Source organism: Mustela lutreola, chromosome 14, assembly GCF_030435805.1.
Source record: "Mustela lutreola isolate mMusLut2 chromosome 14, mMusLut2.pri, whole genome shotgun sequence".
In the NCBI taxonomy this organism is placed as follows: domain Eukaryota; kingdom Metazoa; phylum Chordata; class Mammalia; order Carnivora; family Mustelidae; genus Mustela; species Mustela lutreola.
In genome coordinates, this window is record NC_081303.1 from 49,911,928 (window position 1) to 49,931,934 (window position 20,007).

The 20,007-nt window shown below is 46.3% G+C and overlaps 2 protein-coding genes across 6 annotated transcripts in view; both read right to left on the reverse strand.

Annotated features, from left to right (window-relative positions):
• Positions 1-237: 237 nt before the first annotated feature.
• PPP1R15B (protein phosphatase 1 regulatory subunit 15B) lies at positions 238-8,620 on the reverse strand. 3 transcript variants are annotated; one of them, XR_009347359.1, is made up of 3 exons: positions 6,162-8,620; positions 5,311-5,427; positions 2,788-2,920 (listed from the first exon to the last, which is right to left on the reverse strand). XR_009347359.1 is itself a non-coding variant. In XM_059145627.1 (2 exons), the coding sequence occupies exons 1-2, from the start codon at positions 8,274-8,276 to the stop codon at positions 2,699-2,701; spliced, it is 2,337 nt and encodes a 778-aa protein (XP_059001610.1). In that variant the 5' UTR covers positions 8,277-8,607; the 3' UTR covers positions 238-2,698. The 3 variants fall into 3 exon arrangements, 2 of the variants coding, with proteins under 2 accessions (XP_059001610.1, XP_059001611.1); XM_059145627.1 differs by lacking the exon at positions 5,311-5,427 and having other exon boundaries at positions 238-2,920; positions 6,162-8,607; XM_059145628.1 differs by lacking the exon at positions 5,311-5,427 and having other exon boundaries at positions 6,920-8,610.
• Positions 8,621-16,394: 7,774 nt separating this feature from the next.
• The window catches only part of PIK3C2B (phosphatidylinositol-4-phosphate 3-kinase catalytic subunit type 2 beta), a 65,677-nt gene continuing 62,064 nt past the window's right edge, over positions 16,395-20,007 (reverse strand). For all 3 annotated transcript variants that reach the window (XM_059144965.1, XM_059144966.1, XM_059144967.1), the window contains 2 exons: positions 19,787-19,915; positions 16,395-19,267 (listed from right to left, as the gene is read on the reverse strand). In XM_059144965.1, the coding sequence (XP_059000948.1) occupies positions 19,079-19,267; positions 19,787-19,915 (318 nt within the window). In that variant the 3' untranslated portion in view covers positions 16,395-19,078. The remainder of the gene's footprint in view (positions 19,268-19,786; positions 19,916-20,007) is intronic.

Genomic DNA, 20,007 nt, shown 5'->3' on the forward strand with positions numbered 1-20,007 from the left:
AAATAAATAAATAAAACCTTTTTAAAAAATGTGGTTTGCAATCCTATTTATCCCCTTAAAACTCCTCCCCTTCAATAAGCCAGGATGCAATTTACATGTCACATAACCTTTTTAAACCCCAGCAATTTGTTGGGCACCTCTATGTTTAGAGAGCTTCTACAAGAAAACCTGATTTAACCCTGAACATTCTGCTCAGTAAGCCCAAAACTAATGTAAAATATTAGGAAACACACAATATAAACTTGAACCAAAATATCAGGTAACATTTAATAATTGCAAATATATTTATTACAATTTACAGATTAGTTAAAGTTATATACACAAATATAATTTTAGCTATAAAATCCCAACAAACTGGTTACATTTACATCACTGGATCTGTAGAAGCCAATTTAGTCTTCTAGTCCCCTAAATTCACCTTCCTTAAATTATACAAAAATAAAATCTGAGAGTTTGATTTCAAGTCGAAGATGGAGAGGTGCTGTTATCACATTGCAACACTCAGAAAAGGAAATTTTACCTGTCTGTACAAAGCCTTTCACATACTACACTGATACTTAAAGCACCATTGTTTTAAGACTTTAAATGTATACAATGTTCAATTACAACTTCCAAGTTTAACTTTGTTCTAACAACTAGGATTGGGATGAAATGACAAGAATTTATTCTCCTTCAGCCCAACTTAAAAACAGCCCCTTCTGTCCTTTCGGTCACTGTCTGATCACTTCCTTTAAAGGAGGGTAGTAAATGGGAGAATTCTTCACCAAGCTTTTACTCATTTGGTAGTGAGGGTGGATTCCAAGGGAACAAGTTTCCAAAATCCAGTACGTGCCAAGCTATCCCATTATTTTCAAATACACAGAGGTGCTAGATTTCAGACTCAGCCATGAACTAGAACAGTGTACTTCAGTCTGGTTTCAAAAGAATGCCCGTACCAATTTCAGAAAGCTTTCTTCAAGGCAAATGATCCCTTCTTTCCAACGGGCACAGTTGGTGCTTAAAACCAGCCTGTTTTCCTAGTTTACAAGAGAACTCTGCCAAAGCATTCCCTAGGATTCCCGAAAGTTGGAGGTGCACCACACACGCCGTACACCGGCTCTGCCACAATCTGACCAGCTTTCAAGCTGTTGTACTCCTGGCGTGTTTAGGTACGAATATAGGTATTATTATTGGAGGCGGTTCTTAGAGCAAACCAGATAGGAATAAAATAATGACCAGGTAGACTGTAAACTGAGGTAGTAATTCTGCAAGCACTTCTAACAAAAAATTTGTTCCCACGATGAAACAAGTTCAAACATAGGTCACCTGTTCTACTCATGCTTTCCGTTACCTGCAACAAGAGGCACGTGGGGTGGAAAGAGACCAGGAAGGAGCTGATCAGCACTGACACCTCAGCCTAGCAGAAGCACACCAAGTCGAGCTAACTAAAGACACCAAGGACAACCAGCCACTGCAAAAACTTCAATTCAAAAGAAAACTCTGGGCTAAAAATGGGACTTTTTCTTGTTAAGTCTCTAAGTACCGTAAGTCTATAGTACCATCCTTTCCGGGAAGTCTAGGCCTTGTCATTGCTTCTCGACCAGTAGAACACAATAAACTTGGAGATTGATGAAGTCTGTATTTTACATTGCAAACTGGAAAATTCAGAAGTGCCCTTTTCCAAGTTTATAGTGTCACCCTGACAGGTTTTAAAAGTGACAGTGCTGAAGCATGAGATTAATAACACTGGTTTTCTGTTGACAGCATATACAACAAAACCAAATCGCTCTGAGAAATCTCCTAGTTTCTTCCTAGGAAAATTCTCAGCCTTTAAATTTAAAAAGTAAATGTCTATGATGCAAATATTACTCTCTGGAGTTTTTTTTACAAATTCTGCCTGTTGAAATATACAAAGAGCCATTGAACTGGAATGACAATAACATACACAGAGCCCTCTCCAAGAAACAGTCTGCACAAAAGCTAAACGTGTTGAGACATTAAAATTTGGCAGAAAAAGATGCAGCTTTCCCAAGGTAGCAGAAAGTACTGCACACCTAAGTTTTGTGGAGGCCCTCAGAAAGATCTCAGGTAGAATTTAACCTAGAAATAAAAACCCACCACACATGTTCACCCAAAGTCATTTTTAGAAGGGACTAAGTTGACACAAGATAATTTAAGTCCATAGCATATACAAGATTATTTTCTTAGCGTTAAAGCTAGAAGGATCACATCACCGAAATAAAAAAATATAGAGAGAAAACATAAACGCCCATTAACTTTAGAATGTTGGGTGGGAAGAGCCCAAAGTTTTCAGACAGGTACACAGAATTTAAATTAAAATGGAAAATGGGCTTTGAACCCTATAAATATTGTTTCCCAAGGAAAAAGGTTTTGAAAATGTAAAATTTCACCTTAAGAGGTCTTTTACACCTCAGCAAGCATATGACATTGAAAAATACATCCAACTGAATCAAAAAAGGGAGGATTAGGAATCACACCATCTCATCATTACCAGGGCTTGCCTTCAAACCTGGCCCATCTCTGAGTGAGATCGGTTACAAAAACAAACAAACAAACAAAAAACAACACATTAAACTAGGTCACTATATCCAAGTTGCATATCCTCTACAAAAAAGGACAGCTGCCAATTTTTTGTTTTTAAAAGAAACCTCTCAAGTAAGAGGTAGTGTATGCGTGAGTTAGAGGCCACCAAATCATCTTAACATTGCTTGAAAGCATTAAGTTCTTTGAAGCATCTTTCCTGGAGTCTATTAAACATTCTTTCTCTGTGCTCAAACGTCAAGCAATATCCAATAGCATTTTCTGTTTCTCGAATTCGTTTCTGGAACCTGAATGCATCCCGAGCAAATTCTTCCCATGGTCCTTTGCGGTCCTCATCACCACTTATATAATACTCAGTAACTTCTTCAAGGAAGGTTACCTATAAAGACAAAGACTAATTTTAATCATGCTCTACAATCTTAAAATCATCACTGAAGTTATTAACCCTTCATGCTAATTCTTTCAGAGTATCAAATATCCAAGTATCTTACAGAAACATGTGGTTTCAACTGTAACAAGAAAAAAAGAAGTTCTGACTGGACGGCATCTCAGTCAAAAAAAAAAAAAAAAAAAAGTGAACAAACTCCATCTTGATTTCCTTCACACATACACACACATATTCCCGACTCCCTCTTGCCATTCTGTCATCCCACCTCCTTCCTCTTGGCTTTTGGTGTTAATAAAATGAATCCAGATGAGGAACTGAGAATTTCCTGATGTTATGAGTGCTGGATTTTTTTTTTTTTAAATCCTTAGGAAAATACCGTTCTGTGACACTCTTCTTCCAAAATGACAAATGTTACCCAAATTTTTTTCAGACATATTCACAATAGTTATTAGTCAACGTTAGTCAATGCTTTGAGAACAGCACAAAAGTTTTACAAGATCTTCACCAATTTCCAGTCTTCCTTTTTTCTTTTAAATACAATTTCACTTTTCAGTACTTTCCAATTTCTGCACCATAAACACAGTGTTACTCTTTCATTAGTTTTGTAATCAGACTATAGAAAAAGTTACCTAATAAACAAAATACAGCCAATTAACCTATCTTTAAGGTTATATTAATAGAAGAGACATTCTAGTTGAGATGAAAATCCTCTTTGTATTCCTCCTCAATCTGCTACTACTGTATACACATGCAATTGTAAATACTATATTTTATTTACTATACTGTAAATACTAAATATAGGATTTCATGTAATGAATGAAAGTCCCTTTTAATCCCTACTTAATTTCTACCATAGAAATTTTTTTCAAGGGGCACCTGGGTGGCTCAGCTACTTAAGCGTCTGCCTTCGGCTCAGGTATGATCTCAGGGTCCTGGGACTGAGTCCCACATCGGGCTCCCTGTTCAGCGGGGAGTCTGTCTTTCTCTCAAATAAACAAATAAATAAATTTCTTGCGAACACAGCAAACTCCAGAAGTAAATCCTTGCTTTAAAATATGTTCAACAGTTACATCAGCTAATCCCACCGTGGCCTACTCCTTTCATTCCCTTTACATCAGGCCATGGAATGCCCTTGAGGACAATTAGCAGGTACGTAACATCTTACTAGATATTGCATTCTAGAGTTACTCACTCACTGTGTCACTAAAGTAAGTAACAACAGCAGCATTTATCTATGTTTACCACAGGCCAGGCTCATTTCAGAGGACTTCACAATTTTTATCTCCTTTAATCCTCACACCAACCCTAAACGGTCTGTACTACTGCCACCTCCGTCAGATAGGTAAAGAAAGTAAGGTTAACTAACTTGTTTCCAACCACACCACTTCCCTCTGGTGTCGTGATCAGGATTCAAACCCAGAGTATGGCTCCACAATCTGCACTATGTCACTGATACAGACAGTTTAATTCTCATTCTAAGAATCAAGTACTACCCATGAGTCCCACATACCTCAAGACCTGTTGTCAAAGGCTGCCAAATAATTCTACCATATTTTAGACATAACCTTTTATAAATGTTGCTTCTTGTTCACAATCAGTAGTCTCATATCTACTTGACTCATCCCATTTTTGCTCAATAAGCAAGCTAAAATGAAACATGAGACTGGCCTGAGGTCCCTGAACAGCTACCAATTAAAGGCAAGGTGATGAATTAGGAGTTTTGCACACTCATCTCATTTAAATCATGCAATAATTCACACATTTATAATTATTATTCCCATCAGATAAACGAGTGAATCGAGGCCATGAGAAGTCAAGTTACTTTGCAGGTCTGGCTGTTTTCCCAAATTTCTTGGCCCTACCCACTCAGCAGGAGGGAACACAGGCCTCCAGACACCACACGCTCATTCCATCACTCCATGTTACATCAGGCCACAAGTTAACCTATTCACTAACAGGTTTACCTACAGGTTTACTAATAGGTTTCAACCTATTCACTAATAGGTTTTTTTAAACCTATTCACCAAACAGGTCATTTTGTCAGGGTCCCCTTACAAATAAAAAGATCTTTCATGACAGTACTTACAGAAGGGTGAACTAAATTATTAACATGACCAATTCCACAGGTTATCACCTGTAGAGATATTTTCTACCCAGGAAGAACTCTCACAGCATTAAGCCGGCCATCTGGAGCCAATAGATTACAGCACTATCCACCTGAAACTTTCTGACGCGGCAGAATCTGAGGTCAAGAATAATTTACCCTCCTTTCTCTTTCCAAATAAGTGTACACGAAACTTTAAAAAATCCCTCTACAGTAAAAGATACCCTGTGTTTTGGGGGAAATTTCTCTCCAATTAATAACTTTCGCTGAAGGGCACCTGGGTGGCTCAGTCTTGTTAAGCGTCTGCCTTCGGCTCAGGTCATGATCCTGGGGTCCTGGAATGGAGCCCTGCTCAGTGGGAAGCCTGCTTCTCCCTCTGTCAAATAAATAAAATCTTAAAAAAAAAAAATTTTTTTTTTTAATTAAAAAAACAACTTTCGCTGAATAAATAGTAGAGGGAAAAAATAAAGCAACTCTAATGACCACCCCAAATAAGATGAACTTGACAAGGTGTTGAAAGAGTAAAATGTTCCATGAAGTTTTAAGACTAGCTTAGGTACAGGAAGCAGGTCCTCAAGATAAACCAAATAGGTAACACCACCATCATTACAGATGATTATTAACCTGTAAGTGGCCAATGATAACTAGTACTGCATTCTCAGGAAACGGAAGTACTATTTTCTGTATTTTTCTTTTACCGTCAAGCAAAATCATCTTCATGTCAAAAGTTTTTATACTGAAATTAGCATCTTCTTTCATGGCAAACTTGCTACTTGGTACTATCATCCCACTGGGCTCTTAACAGGAATGAAGACACCGTTAATCCTGTGAATAAAACCCAGAGCTACAAACCCAGACGGAAAGGGCACTTTTCTGCTAGCATCAATAACCCAGCAACTTCGATTTGGAGAGGAATGACGACGTTCCATAGAAGGGAAGAAGGCAGTGGGGGCATGTCAGGTGGGGATGGGGTGGCGGTGTCGCTTCTTAATCCAAGTACACAAGGTTAGAGTCCTGCCTCAAAAACATGCACTACTCTGTCTCCTGGAGAGCCATGTTAGCGTATTTAACCATAACAAAACAGTACAAGTCATCAGGCACATTAAAAAAAGAAGAAAAGAAACCAACCTTTTTTTTCTTGATACGCTTGCGTCTTTCTCCAGAAAGAACCCCACCCGGTACCAAGTCTGGACCTTCCCTCTCTCGGCTGCCTAACAGCTGCACCTCACAAGATAATACGGTGTGACGACCAGAAATGGCCACAGTAGGCTCAGACGGCCTCTCTGAGTCACGACAGCCTTTCCAAGTTTTCCCTGATGTTTGAAAAGGAGCCTTAAAATTTAGAAGGTTGTAGGGGTCATCGGAATGACAGAAAGAGTTCCACAGCCTGAGACTCTCTGCTTCATCTGCACTAGATTCCCAGTCCTCTTCCTCCCCAGAATTATGGTCAGGAGACTCGGGAAGGCTTCCAGTCTGGGGAGAATTCTCCACATCAGACTTGTCAGACGAATCCTCCTCTGAGTCAGGAGGGTCTCCGGGAACAATTCTGGCTGCAGTCTGAATTGTTGCCCTAAAGTTCTGGGGATTGTAAGGATCTACACTATAGAAAGAGTTCCAAAGGTGAAGCCCTTCAGAGTCCTGTTCAAGGTCTGATTCTGAGAGTGAGCGGTCACTATCGAAACCATCATCCTCAGCTTCCTCATCCCAATCCTCACCTCCAGAGTCAGAACTCACTTCTAGGTCACTGGATGTTCCCCCCAAAATGTAATCTATCAGTCTGTTACTACAAGCTGGCCTGGTGGAAATGGGAAGGTCATTTTCTAGGTCTGAGGAGTCCCCAACACTTCTTTGGTCCTCTCCAGGCTCTTTCTCCACTGGTATCTCACCAGACAGCCTTCCTTCCAAGGGGTCCGGCTCTTCCAAAGAGACTGGAACCTCTGTAGTCAACGATGCGATTCTTCCTTCGGTGGGTTCCTGGGCGGTTTCAGGAAGGGATCCAACAGAGGGAACACACAGCGTGGGACTATCTCCGCCGGATTTCAGATCCATCCGGAGCAAGTTCTGTTCCTCCTCCAGGCTGTGGTAGCCATGATCTTGGTCTGGGGTGGGTAACTCTTGCCCCTTGGTGGCCTGCTGAAGGAACTCCAGCCGTTTCGTGCGAAGATGGTGGATTTCTGGCAGGCCCTCTTTAGAAAGAGGCGGACGTCCCTGCCGGGAGGGACAAGCGATCTCCGCCTTTGGCGGGTAGGGAGGATCACGGTCTTCAGTGCGACAGCTGCCCTCTGCGCTGAAGGTCTGGAAATCAACAGGCTCGCCACTTCCCACGCCGTTCTGATAGACGAGCCCCACCCGGGGCAGGCAGCCCAGATAGGCGGGCTTCAACAAATAGGAGACGACGCTGAAACTGCTTAAACGCCGGTTTAGAGGGCCGGCGGGCGGAGAGCCAAGTTCCCGGTTAGAGCACAGATGGCCTTGGAAGCCACTCGGCAACAGCTCCACTGCCCCCCACAGCTGCGGCTCTAACAGAAAAGCGTGCACGCCGGGGTGCAGAACTCCGGCCTGGGCTTTGAGTCCCAATTCTAGATCTGAGGACGAGCACTGCCAGTGGATGCCCTCCTCCAGCCAATCGAGGGGACTGGCGGCAGAGTCGTCCGAGGGGTCGAGCCGCAGCGACCTTAAAGATTTCTGCGCCGGGGGGCCGTCCGGGTCCTCCCGAGCCTTCAGGGCTCGGAGCGCGCTGTAGCCTCCAGCAAAATCTAGCCATCTGGTCGGAATCAACCCGCCGAAAAGCTGGCTCCAGATCAGCAGCTTCTGAAGCAAGCCGGGGAGTGGCGCGAAGAGCTGGGAAAGCAGCTTCATCCAGTAGCCGGTCCGAGCCTGGGGCTCGGGGGCAGCAGCCAGTCTGGAATCCCCGGAGTGTTCCGGGGCAGAAGGTGTGGGCAATTTGGAAGGTCTGGGTTGCGAGCGTCGGGGAAAGAAGGAGAGCAGCCAGAACCGGGAGCCCGGCCGCGGCCGCGATCCGTCTGCTGCCGGCTCCATGTCCTTGTTCTGGGCAGTCTCTGAGGGCTGCAGGTCGGGCGTTATCCGGAGACGTCTACGCAGTCTTGGCCTTGCCGCGCGGCGGAGTCGGGGTCCCAGGCCGATCCCCGGGCCAGGAGAAGAGCCACAAGGGGAAGCGGCTTCGGCCGCGGGCGTTGGACCACAGGCCGGAACAGCAGGCGCAGGACGCAGAGGAGGCGACATTCATTCTGGCGGGACGAAGGTGTCCTAGTTCGCTCGAGGCTCCTCCACCGTAGACAGAGCCCTCCCGCGGCGACTGCGGCGACTGGCCAGAGGGGACGGGCCGTTAAAAAGCCCCTGGGCAGCGCAACCCCGGAAGGGCTGGGCAGGCGGGCGAGGGTGGCAGCGAAGCCCAAAATGGCCGCGGGGCCAGCGCGGAGCAGGACACCTACCGGAAAGAGGACGAAGGGAAGGATAGCGGCTGGCTACGCCACCAGCCCCGCGTCGCCCAACGTCACTCGCAGAGCCCCGGCGGGCGGGCCTTTCCGGACTCCTGCGAGCGGCCGCTGATTGGTCCCGCGCGGCTCCCTGTCGGCTTCCTTACTCTCGGCGGACCCAGACCACGCGCCGGAGGTTGCATCAGCCGGGCCGAGGCTCTACGCGTGCGCACTCGTTCCCCGGTGGTCTCCTAGGAGACCGCTCCGCCTCGGCGGCGTCCCCCTGCCCGGCTCTGCCTTCTGGGCGAAAGGGGACGTTCCGAGATGACAAGAAAATTCCCAGAAGCCCTTTCAAGGGCCTAATACACACCCTAGGGTATACAGTTGCTTTTGACTTGCATATATCGGGGTTCCTGTAATGTTGAGTGCTAAGGAGATCATCCGCGGGAGATCTTAGTATAATAGAAATTGGCAATACTGTGTAAGTACATGTCTCGTGTTAAGACACTAATAATTCGGAGGGAATAATAATAAGAGTGCAAAACCTAAAGTGAAAAACGAGTCATTCGTATGCATTCCTGCCCCTTCGGGTTTGGGGTTTCTGAATCACTATTTAGCTTTGCCTAGGACGTAGAACTCAGTATCTAACCCACAAACATCCCCCACGAAGATGTGAAAGCTGTTTCTCAGGCGGTGTCCCTATCAGACTGTCCCCTTTCAGAGAGGCAAACCGAAGTTGCAGAGGAGGAAAGAAACATAGGCCCCAGAATAGTTGACTCTCAAATGCTTCCCAGCAGGCAACACATTCAAGCCCTATTTGTATCCTGAGCCCCCCAGAACCGCAGAATACAACGGGCGAAGAGGGACGCACCGGCCATTATCCTCTGAAAAAATTTTGTCTGATTATTTTAATTGCTATATTTGATTCTCTGTTGTGAGCTGGTCTTAACTCATTTCTTTATTTCTACTAAAAGTTTTTCATCGACACCTCTGAAGTCAAATATCTATCGCAGAGGAAGTATGGCAGTTTTGAATACTTAGGGACAGAAGAAAGATCTTTTGGGAGCCAGGAGGAAGCCAGTGGCTCTTCCTGCTTCAGTGGGTCTGTTCAAAGAACAGCTACTTCCTTCTAGGAATCTGAAAAGTTCTCAGTCTCTATGGTTTACCCCTTATTATCTTATTCATATCTCTGGAAATATCTAATTTTCAATCCTAAGAACTTCAGAAAAACATATTAAAAGGAGTCCGCTTAATAACAGAAAAGAAATCCAAGCATGCCAATTAAATACATAAAGCCTGTTTCTTGGTTGTCAAGTGAGGCTAATAATTCCTCTTTCAATATGCTGGAGAGAGCACTAATTCTAACACCTGGATAGGGTAGGAGCATAAACATCAGCTAGTCTCTATTATTTATGGGCTAACAGTTACTTCCTATTGCTACACAGTAAAGGCTCGATACACCCTGTCTGCCCACTATACCTTACCAGCCTTCTCGTTCTAACTTCCCTTCATGCACGCATGCTCTAGAACACTGGTCTTGTTTCCTGCCTTTACCCCCGCTGTTTCTCAGCTGAAAAAGCCCTCTTCTTCCTTGTTATGCAAGTACTCATGCTTCAAGGTGTATCTCAAATGTCAGCTCCTTCTTGAAGCCTTTGTCGACCTTCCCAGTTAGAATTCTGTTATTATATACTATGTGAGGACTTAACACGCTACGCTATATATACCTGTTATGTCCTTACCTGCTGGTCTCAGCTCCTTGAGGGCTGTATCCCAACACCTAGCCCAGTGGGTCCCAAAATATTATCTGAGCCCCACCAGGGATCCCATTTGAAGGACCTTTCAGAGGGCCCTAAAAGGCCAAAAACATGTTCAGAATAATACAGAGCTGTTATTTTCCTTTTTAGGTCTCACTTTCTCACGAGTGTGCAGTGGGCACGTATCTTCTAGAGGACACATGATAAGTGATCTGGCAACAACAGGTGGAATGCAAAAACAGATAGGAGATTGGAGTTGTTTCTTTTAAAAGCCAGACATTAAAGACATTAAAAGTCACTCTTTTGCTATAAATTTTTGTTTTGAAAAATAATTTTTCATTAAAAGTATGTTAACATGTAGTGGGTTTATTATTTTTTTAAGATTTTATTTATTTATTTGACAGAGAGATCACAAGTAGGCAGAGAGGCAGGGAGAGGGAGAAGGGGAAGCAGGCTCCCTGCTGAGCAGACACCCCCCCCCCACACACACACACCCCACTGCAGGGCTCAATCCCAGGACCCTGAGACCATGACCTTAGCGGAAAACAGAGGCTTAACCCACTGAGCCACCCAGGTGCCCCGCTTTATTATTATTATTTTTTTTAAGATTTTATTTATTTATTTGACAGATAAAGATCACAAGTAGGCAGAGAGGCAGGCAGAGAGAGAGAGGAGGAAGCAAGCTCCCTGCTGAGCAGAGAGCCCGATGCGGGACTCGATCCCAGGACCCTGAGATCATGACCTGAGCCAAAGGCAGCGGCTTAACCCACTGAGCCACCCAGGCGCACAGCCCGCTTTATTATTTTTAATAAATACTTAAAATTCCTCAGCTTTGAGTTCTTAAACAGTAACACTCTGAATAGATACAATACTCAGAAACAAAAGTTCCTTGGGGTCGTCAATAATTTTTAAGAGTGTAAAAGCGATCCTGAGACCAAAAAGTTTAGGAACCCCTGACCTAACATGTTGACTTGCACACAACAGGTGACCAATAGTTTGTTGAATGAATGGGAGAGTATTCATAATTTATAACAACTATCATCTTCCTCATGGCTAAAGCCTTTTGCTTTCCACTCTCAACTTTGTCATTAACACCACATGCCCCTGAAAAACATTTCTTAAATCTTTCTTGAATGAGCCTCCCCTTCCCCATCTAGTCATTGAATACATATGACTATATGTCCTCACCTTGGAAGTTGTTCTAAAGGGGGAAAAAACCCCACAATCATAAAGTATCAAAAACTATAGGAATACGTGACTTTGCATTATCAGTCCCAAAAGGAAAAGTGTAAACCAGCCTCCTCGAGCCTGCTATCAAGTAGAAAGCAAACAGAAGGTAGTTCTGGACACGGAGATAACAAGGTGTTGCCATGACTGCAGGCCTGAGGGTGAAAACAAGAAGTCCTTGGACTGGCAAGCTGGCTGGGACTTTGGCAAAAGAGAAGATTTAAACCTCAGTTAATTATGTTTATTTTTAAAGATTTTGCATGCCTGATATAAAGGGTATATCGCTTTTGACATCATTTTTTTGAGTCAGTACCACCTCCAAAATCTTATTTCTAGGTATTCCACACTTTGGGTGGCTCCCACCTCCCATCTTTGCAACCCACTGCGCTGGGATCCTTCTTGGCAACTTGCCAACCTCCAGAAACCCTCCTCCACTTCCCTCCTCACCCAGCGTGCATTCTGCGGTCCCCTTGCAAAGACTGCTCACACTCTTGCTTTTCTCTGGTAAAACCCCAACCCTGGTTAAACCCAACTACCCACTTATTCTGAGTCTACACACTTAGAGTTAATCATTGTGGAGGCACTCAACCGTGTCCACTGACTTGCTTTGTGTTTGTGATGACAAATCTCATCAGTGCCAGCCACTCCTGCAGCGGTTGACGTAGCTTTGTTTCTCCTACACTCCAAGACAGCTTCACAACGCTCGTTCTTCCAACTGCCAGCATTCCCATGAACACACATTCTCAGCTTCAGATCACACCTCACGCTTCATTGGAAAACCAGATACAATTGAACATAAACAACCTCATCTTTCCACCACTAAGCCCACCAATCTACCTACCTTTGGACCCACTACTCTGCCTTCAGTCCCATGACAAGAAGAGCAGCCTCCTGGATCCTACCCCTTCATGTCTACCAAAGGACTTCTGGCCTCCCTTAGCCCCTTTCCTGTAATGTATAATTTTCTCTCTCAGGCTTCTAGAGCACTCACATGCAGAGTTAATATCACCTGTCTTAAAAATTAAAAAAATCTTGGGATACCTGGATGGCACAGTCAGTTAAGTGTCCGACTCTTGATTTTGGCTCAGGTGGTGATCTCAGGGTCTTTAGATCAAGCCTGGTATCGGGTTCCATGCTTAGTGGGGAGTCTGCTTGAGACTCTCTCTCTCTCCCTCTCCCTTTGCCCCTCACCCCATGCTCTCTCTCTCTCTCTCTTAAATAAATAATTCTTGGGCCCCTGGGTGGCTCAGTTGTTTAAGCGACTGCCTTTGGCTCAGGTCATGATCATGGAGTCCCAGGACCGAGTCCTGCATCAGGCTCCGTGCTCTGCAAGGAGTCTGCTTCTCCCACTGACCTCTCTCCTCTCATGCTCTCTCTCTTTCCCTCTCAAATAAATAAATAAAATATATTTTTTAAAGATTTTATTTATTTATTTGACAGACAGAGATGACAAGCAGGCAGAGAGGCAGGCAGAGAAAGAGGAGGGAAGCAGGCTCCCTGCTAAGCAGAAAGCCCGATGGGAGGCTCAATCCCAGGACCCTGGGATCATGACCTGAGCCAAAGGCAGAGGCTTTAACCCACTGAGCCACCCAGGCGCCCCTAAATAAAATATTTTAAAAATAAAATAAAATAAATAATTCTTTAAATAATTAAAACTTAAGAAAATTTAAATACTCTCCCAGGTTCATGCCCCTTCAACTTTCTGTACCACTACTGCAAAGTTTCTCCAACAGTCACCTATGGTTATGGTCTCTAACTTTCTCAGCACCTCTTCTCTCTTCAGTGGCCTTCAGTGTGAACTTTGTCCCCACTAGTCATTCAAAACAACCTTATCCGGGCACCTGGCTGGCGCAGTGGATAGGGCATCAGACTCTTGATCTCAGGGTCATGAGTTCAAACACCACCATGGGCATGGGCCTATTGAAGAAAACGACAACAACAACAACAGCCCTTATCAAGATCCCCAAGAGTTTACCAAGTCCAATCCTTTGACTGTGGTGGGTCAAACTGTGTCCTCCTAAAAGATGTTTTAGTCCTAATCCCTCAGTACTTGCGAACGTGGCCTTATTTGGAAACAGGGTCTTCCAAAGTTAAGATGAAGTCATTAGGATGGGTCCAACCCAGGATGATCGTGTCCTTATATGGACACAGACACACATGAATGATGACACATGAACACACAAGGAGGACACCATGTAACATGAAGGCAGAGATTGGGGTAATGCACCTGGCAAGTCAAGAAATGTGAACCATTTCCAGCAAACTACCAGAAGGGAGAAGAAGCATGGAACAGATTCTCCCTCTCAACCCTCAAAAGGCACCAACTCTGTCAACTCCTTGATCGTGGCCTTCTAGCCTCTAGACCTAGGAGCAAATTATGTTGTTCATGCATCCGCCCCTGCCGCCCCCCACCGCCGGCCCCCTGTCTATGGTGTTTTGCTACAGCAGCCCTAGGATATGGACAGGACTTTTCTTTAAGCTCCCATGATGGTGCTCTCTTGCTTTCCCTGCTCCTCTTCCTCCTCTGAACATTAACCTATATCTGAGCTCAGTCCCACTGTGTCTTTTTTTCCAGCCTAATCTAGGTGATCTTGACCTCCTGCACATGACGTCCATGTCTGAACTCCAGGTTGACCTCTCCTGGGAGCTTCAGATTCCATTCTCCGGCTTCTCCACATGGATGTCGACACATTTCAAACTGGCCATGATCAAAACAAAACTCTTTTAAAAAATAATTTTATTTGGGGTGCCTGGGTGGCTCAGTGGGTTAAGCTGCTGCCTTCGGCTCAGGTCATGATCCCAGGGTCCTGGGATCGAGTCCCGCATGGGGCTCTCTGCTGAGCAGAGAGCCTGCTTTCCTCTCTCTCTCTCTCTGCCTGCCTCTCTGCCTACTTGTGATTTCTCTCTGTCAAATAAATAAATAAAATATTTAAAAATAATAATAATAATAATTTTATTTACTTATTAGGTAGGCTCCATGGGGCTTAAACTCACGACCCCGAGATTGAGAGTCACAGACTCTATGGACTGCGCCAGCCAGGTTCCCGAAACAAAACTCTCCATTCAGCTCCGCCAAGCCTCTTCTCCAGGCTCCTCAATGGCTGCTACCATCCTCCTCACCTATTGCCAAGGTCCTAAACTTAGGAGTCACCCTCAGTTCCTCTTGCCCTCAACTCCACATCGAATCCATTGGTTCCACCTTGGAATCCACTAATTCTCTCCAGAATTCTCTACTGCTCACCATCCACCCTCACCCCCACCATGGTATTTCCCTCCTAGACTTCTGGAAGAGACTTCTCCGCTGCTTCCATTCTTGCTTCAAACAGCCAGAATGACCTTTTATTATTATTTTTTTTAATAAAGATTTTATTTTGTGGGGGCACCTGGGTGGCTCAGTGGGTTAAAGCCTCTGCCTTTGGCTCAGGTCGTCTCAGGGTCCTGGGATCAAGGCCCACATCAGGATCTCTGCTCAGCAGGGAGCCTGCTTCCTCCTCGATCTCTGCCTGCCTCTCTGCCCACTTGTGATCTCTCTCTGTCAAATAAGTAAATAAAATCTTAAAAAAAATTTTTTTAAAATTTTTTTGAGAGTGCGTGCGCAGGGGTGGGAGTGAGGGGGAAAGGGGAAGAGAGAGGGAGAAGTGACTCCCAATTGAGTCAACGTCTGAGGCTCGATTCCACAACCCTAACCTGAGCTGAGACCAAGAGTTAGAGGCTTAACCGCTTAACCACTTAACCCACTGAGCCACCCAGGCACCCCAGGGCGCCATTTTTAAAGTGTGGTCTTTTGACGGCAATTAGAATGACCTTTTGAAACGTAAATTGGAGCACTTCAGTCTGTTCCTCAGAACCTTCCTAGGGTAGTCCCATCACACTAAGAAAATCTGGACTTCTGACTGACTTCAAAGCTCAGCTCAGTGCCTCCTTGTGAAGCCCCTTCAGCCTGCCCGGGGGGCCTCCCCTTCCCCCCACCTCGTCCTGAGACACCATGCTGTAATTCTTTGTTCCCGGGTCTACCTCCCTAGCTGGACAGTGAGTTCCTTGAGGACAGGATCCTCATCTTTGTCATTTTCATGGCGACACTGCCTGGTCACCTGGCCTAAGCCAGAGAAGGCCCTCAGTGTGGTGGGCTGAACAGACCCCTCAGACACAGTCCAGCCACCAGAATCACCTCCCGACTTAAGAATGCTGCCTCACGTCCAGGGATCGAGTCCCGCGTTAGGCTCCCTGCTCAGCAGGGAGTCTGCTTCTCCCTCTGACCCTTACCCTTCTCATGCTCTCTCCCTTTCTCTCTCTCTCCAATAAATAAATATTTTTTGAAAAAAAAAAGAAAGAAAGAAAAAAAAAAGAATGCTGCCTCATTTTTGACCTTTCAAGTCCAATCTAATCTTTGCTCCCAAATCCCAGCCAGTCAGGTTATTTCATTCTTGGCACCTCTCTTTGCACTCAGAAGACCCAGCCTCCCGGGCTTCTTTTGTTTCTTTTCCCTGGGCAACCCTTCTGCCTCTACTCCCACCTCCCATCCCCACCCCCTGGGGGGGGGTTCAGATTTCTGCCCCATTTGGCCAAGAAATTTCCTCAACTAAGACTTGCCAGATTCAAGTTCTAACTTTTAAAAAGGCCCCTTGGGACTTGTCCAGAACCGCAGTGACATCTCAAAACCACTTAGAAACCCGGCAAAATAGGTAACTTCTTAACTACTGTTTACTCCTGGAAGTCCCTTGGAAGCCCCCACAGAACTTCCCAGGGTGAAACAGGATACCCCACTGGAGAGTTTTGACAACTGGGTGAAATGCTTAACAAGGGTCACATGGTCTCCTTCCACTTGACGAGTTCCGTTCCGGGCCACGGTTCTGCTCTTGTGACTTCATAGTCATAACCCATCTCAGAGGTTCAGCTTCCTCTTTTATAAAACATGGTTGGCTAAATATCACTAGGCAGTCGACTTCTTTTCTTAAAGATTTTATTTATTTATTTGACAGAGAGAGAGATCACAAGAAGGAAGAGAGGCAGGCAGAGAGAGGGAAGCAGGCTTCCCACTGAGCAGAGAACCAGATGCGGGGCTCGATCCCAGGACCCTGAGATCATGACCTGAGCCGAAGGTAGAGGCTTAACCCACTGAGCCACCCAGGCGCTCTGGCAGTAGACTTCTTAAACGCAGAGATTGTCCTGATTTATCTTTGGGACCCTCAACCTGGTATGTTGTCCAGGGCCCAGTGCACAATTCCGGGAGCTGTATACTTTGTGAATAGGGGCCTGCCACCATGAAGCACTGGTAAACACAGTAAATGTTTGTTGACAGAATGCATGAATGAACCATACTGACTTTCCACAGCAGCTGTAATGAAAAATGACATCACTTATAATACAGAACACTCTGAAAACTAACAAATAGTACGCCAGTGTAAGGGGCCGTAATAAAGATTACCTATAAAATTGCCCCAGGTTTGGGGTCATTCCTATGTTCAAATTCCAGACCCAAGGCTGAATGGCTGTGTCCTTGGGCACATCCCTGAATCTCTCTGAGCCTCTGTTTCTTCATCAGTGAAATGGGGATACCATTCACCTGACGGTGCTGCTTTGAGGGTAGATCTGGCTGACGAATGTGAAATGGGGACCAGTGCATCTGAGCGGCACCATTTATCAGACCACCAGCCATTCGTATCTCATCTTGTATACCGGCTGTTTTCATCAAAAACATGGACCGATCTCAAAAACGCTAGTTTTGTTTTTCTCAAATATTTATTAGAAAATACAATTCCAGAGAAAGTAGCAGATACAAGGACATCTGGGAAGTGGGTACAGTACACAGATCTCTGTAAGTCAGGGGCACAGAAGGTCAAAATAAAATGAGCTACGGGCAAAGAGCCAGTAACGCAACTATGGTCCGTTCATCTGGAGAAGTTCCACTCCTGTCCCGACTTCCCCCACCCCCTTCCCAACAGTGGCAACCTGATCCTTGACAGTTTGAACCTAAAAAGAAAAGTTTAGATTTCCTTGCTACCCTGTGGCTTCTGTGAATGGAGCTTCTTTCTCCAGCTATGGAATGAGTCAGCAACGGGGGAATTTCTGATCCTTGGAGCTGACAAGGAAGCTGGGGACGGACGGGTGAGGGTACGCCCGATTACCTCCATGCCCCCATCGTGGGGGTACATGCAGCCAAGTCTGGTTTAAAAAGTTCCTATCAAATTCGAAGTCTCTCCCTCTTTTTCCAAGGAGTACAATGTCTGCAGTAAAGAGCAGGAGTGACTCGGATCCATCTGGGAGAGGATGAGGAGTCTAACAGCCTTGTCTCTCCCTCCCAGACCAGCTCCAGGGGATCAACCGCACCCTCACTCCAGGCTCCTCGCAACCAAAGAACATCACTGGAATCCCCCACCCCAGGCTCCTCTCCTCTACTTAGGCATCCCTTGGGCTCCAGACTAAATAGGTTTATGGCCCCACAGAATGAGGGAAATTCTTATTCAGAAACAAAAGAAAATATATATGACAGAAATGGAGTTTGGGGAAAGCAGCACTCAAAAAACAGAGGTGTGGCTGGTGATGGATTCCACCCCCTCCACCGGCTCCGCCCTGGCCCACATCTGCCCTGAGAGGCCCCTGCCCAGGGCCAGGACGCCCTTGGGTGGAAGCAAATCTGAGAGCAGAGGCAGCACTCTATCCCGCTGGAGAAAAAAGAAGGGAGAGAGGCTTATGGAGGAGCCCCCCCACCCAGCATATGCACAGGGACAGGACGGTCCCCGGGGGGACTGTGAGAATGGAAGGGATAGAAGACAGTATCCAGGGTAAATCCCAGCAAAGTAGGGGAAGATGAGAGGAAAAACTCCCCGAGAGAGCCCAGGTCCCTGAATACAGGCCCTCTGCAAAGGCCCATTCGGAAGGCCCTTCCTTCCACACGTAGGTATCACAGCGCTCTCCTTTGGAGGCAAAATCAGAAAGGCCCCTCGCAGGCCTCAGGCCAGCACACCCGCCCGCCCTCCCTGCCCCTCCCCGACCTGCCCTCTGAGAGGGAGGGCTCTAACCGAGGACCCACTGGGCCCCTCCCCAAGTAAGTCCTAACAGACAGAAAAGCAAAAAAAAAAACAGACAAGTGAACGAAACAGGAACCTAAGAAAAAGTCCAATAAGAACCTTAATCATACAGAAAGTCCAAATAGTCTGCCACTCTTGCCTTCCGAGGCATATGTGAAGTCCCTTCTCACGAGGCTTCCTGTCCAGTCAGGACAACATTACTATTTCATTTTTTAAAAATAAAATAAAGATAATCCATCCCCCCTCCCCCCAAATGCTACTTCATACACCACCCCCCCCACTCACCCCAAACCAGGCATTGCTCCCTTGACACAAGGTAAACTTAAAAACTTTGCTCCACCTCACAGCCTCCAAGGGGCTGCTCATCATGACCAACCCAAGTTCACTCGGCGGAGAAGGGGACAGCAGAGAGCATCTTACTCTCCCTCCCTTCTGTCACGGAGGCCCGATCCGCCTGGACAGAGAGGAGGCCCGCCAAGGGCGCTGCCCCTTGGCAAGGAAAGGACACCTGAAGCCGGGGGAAGAGTCCTCTCCCTTAGCTCCCCCAGCAGCCTAGGGTCCTGGGAGGGGAGAGGGGAGGAGGGAGGGCTCTGCTGGGCTCACAAGGTCTCGTGACTTCGAGACCCCAGTGCAAACCAGCCAGTCTTCTCCTGGGCCAGGTCCAGCTCTCGCAGACGGATGTGCACCTCCCCGAGGAGAACGTTCTCCCAGAATCCTTGCTCGCTCAGCACACTCAGCTGTAGCTCCCGCTGCTGCAGGTCTCCCTTGGGGATCCCATCGTACACCAGCTGCAAGTGCCCAGATGGGGAAGAAAGGGAACAGAAGAGGGAGATGCTTAGGGCTGTGGGGGTTTGATCTGGCTGAGGCTGAGACCACGGAGCTGTCTGACCACAATCAGGACAGAGAAGATATTCGGAACCTGAGCAAAGCTTTAAAAAACTTTACGGAGGTCAGGCAGGTAAGGGGCCACTGCTTATCGGGGTCACTGCTTATCGGCCAGGGACTCCTCCCCGCCACCCCGTGGGAGAGGGCGGAGGCCACGCTCCGGCTGTGGAATCCCGATCCTCAGGGCCAGCAAACTTGTTTACGGAAAGGGCCTGATAGGAAACATTTTAGGCTTTTGAGGCCCTACAATCTGGTCTCTGTCACCAGGATGCAATCATGCGGTTGTAACTGTGAACAGCAGCCACAGAGGACACTGAAATGGACGGGTGGGGCCACAAACAAATGAAATGAAATGGACTTGATTTCCACAAACAGGTGTAGTCGGCTAAGCCCCGCCCTAGCCCAGCTCGTTCCCCACCCACCATCTCATTGTAGGTGGGGTTGCAGGTTTTCCGGGCCACTTTGGTTTTCTTCTTCGTGGTTTTCTGAGGGTCAGGGAGGAGGTAAATCTTCACATAGGGGTCCGGGTCATTCCCGTCCTGCAGCAGTTGCTACAAAGGGAATGAAAAATTTAAAAATTAAAAAAAAAAAAAGAGAGAAGACGATTCCTAGGTCTGTGTCTTTATTGCCATTCCTGTGATCA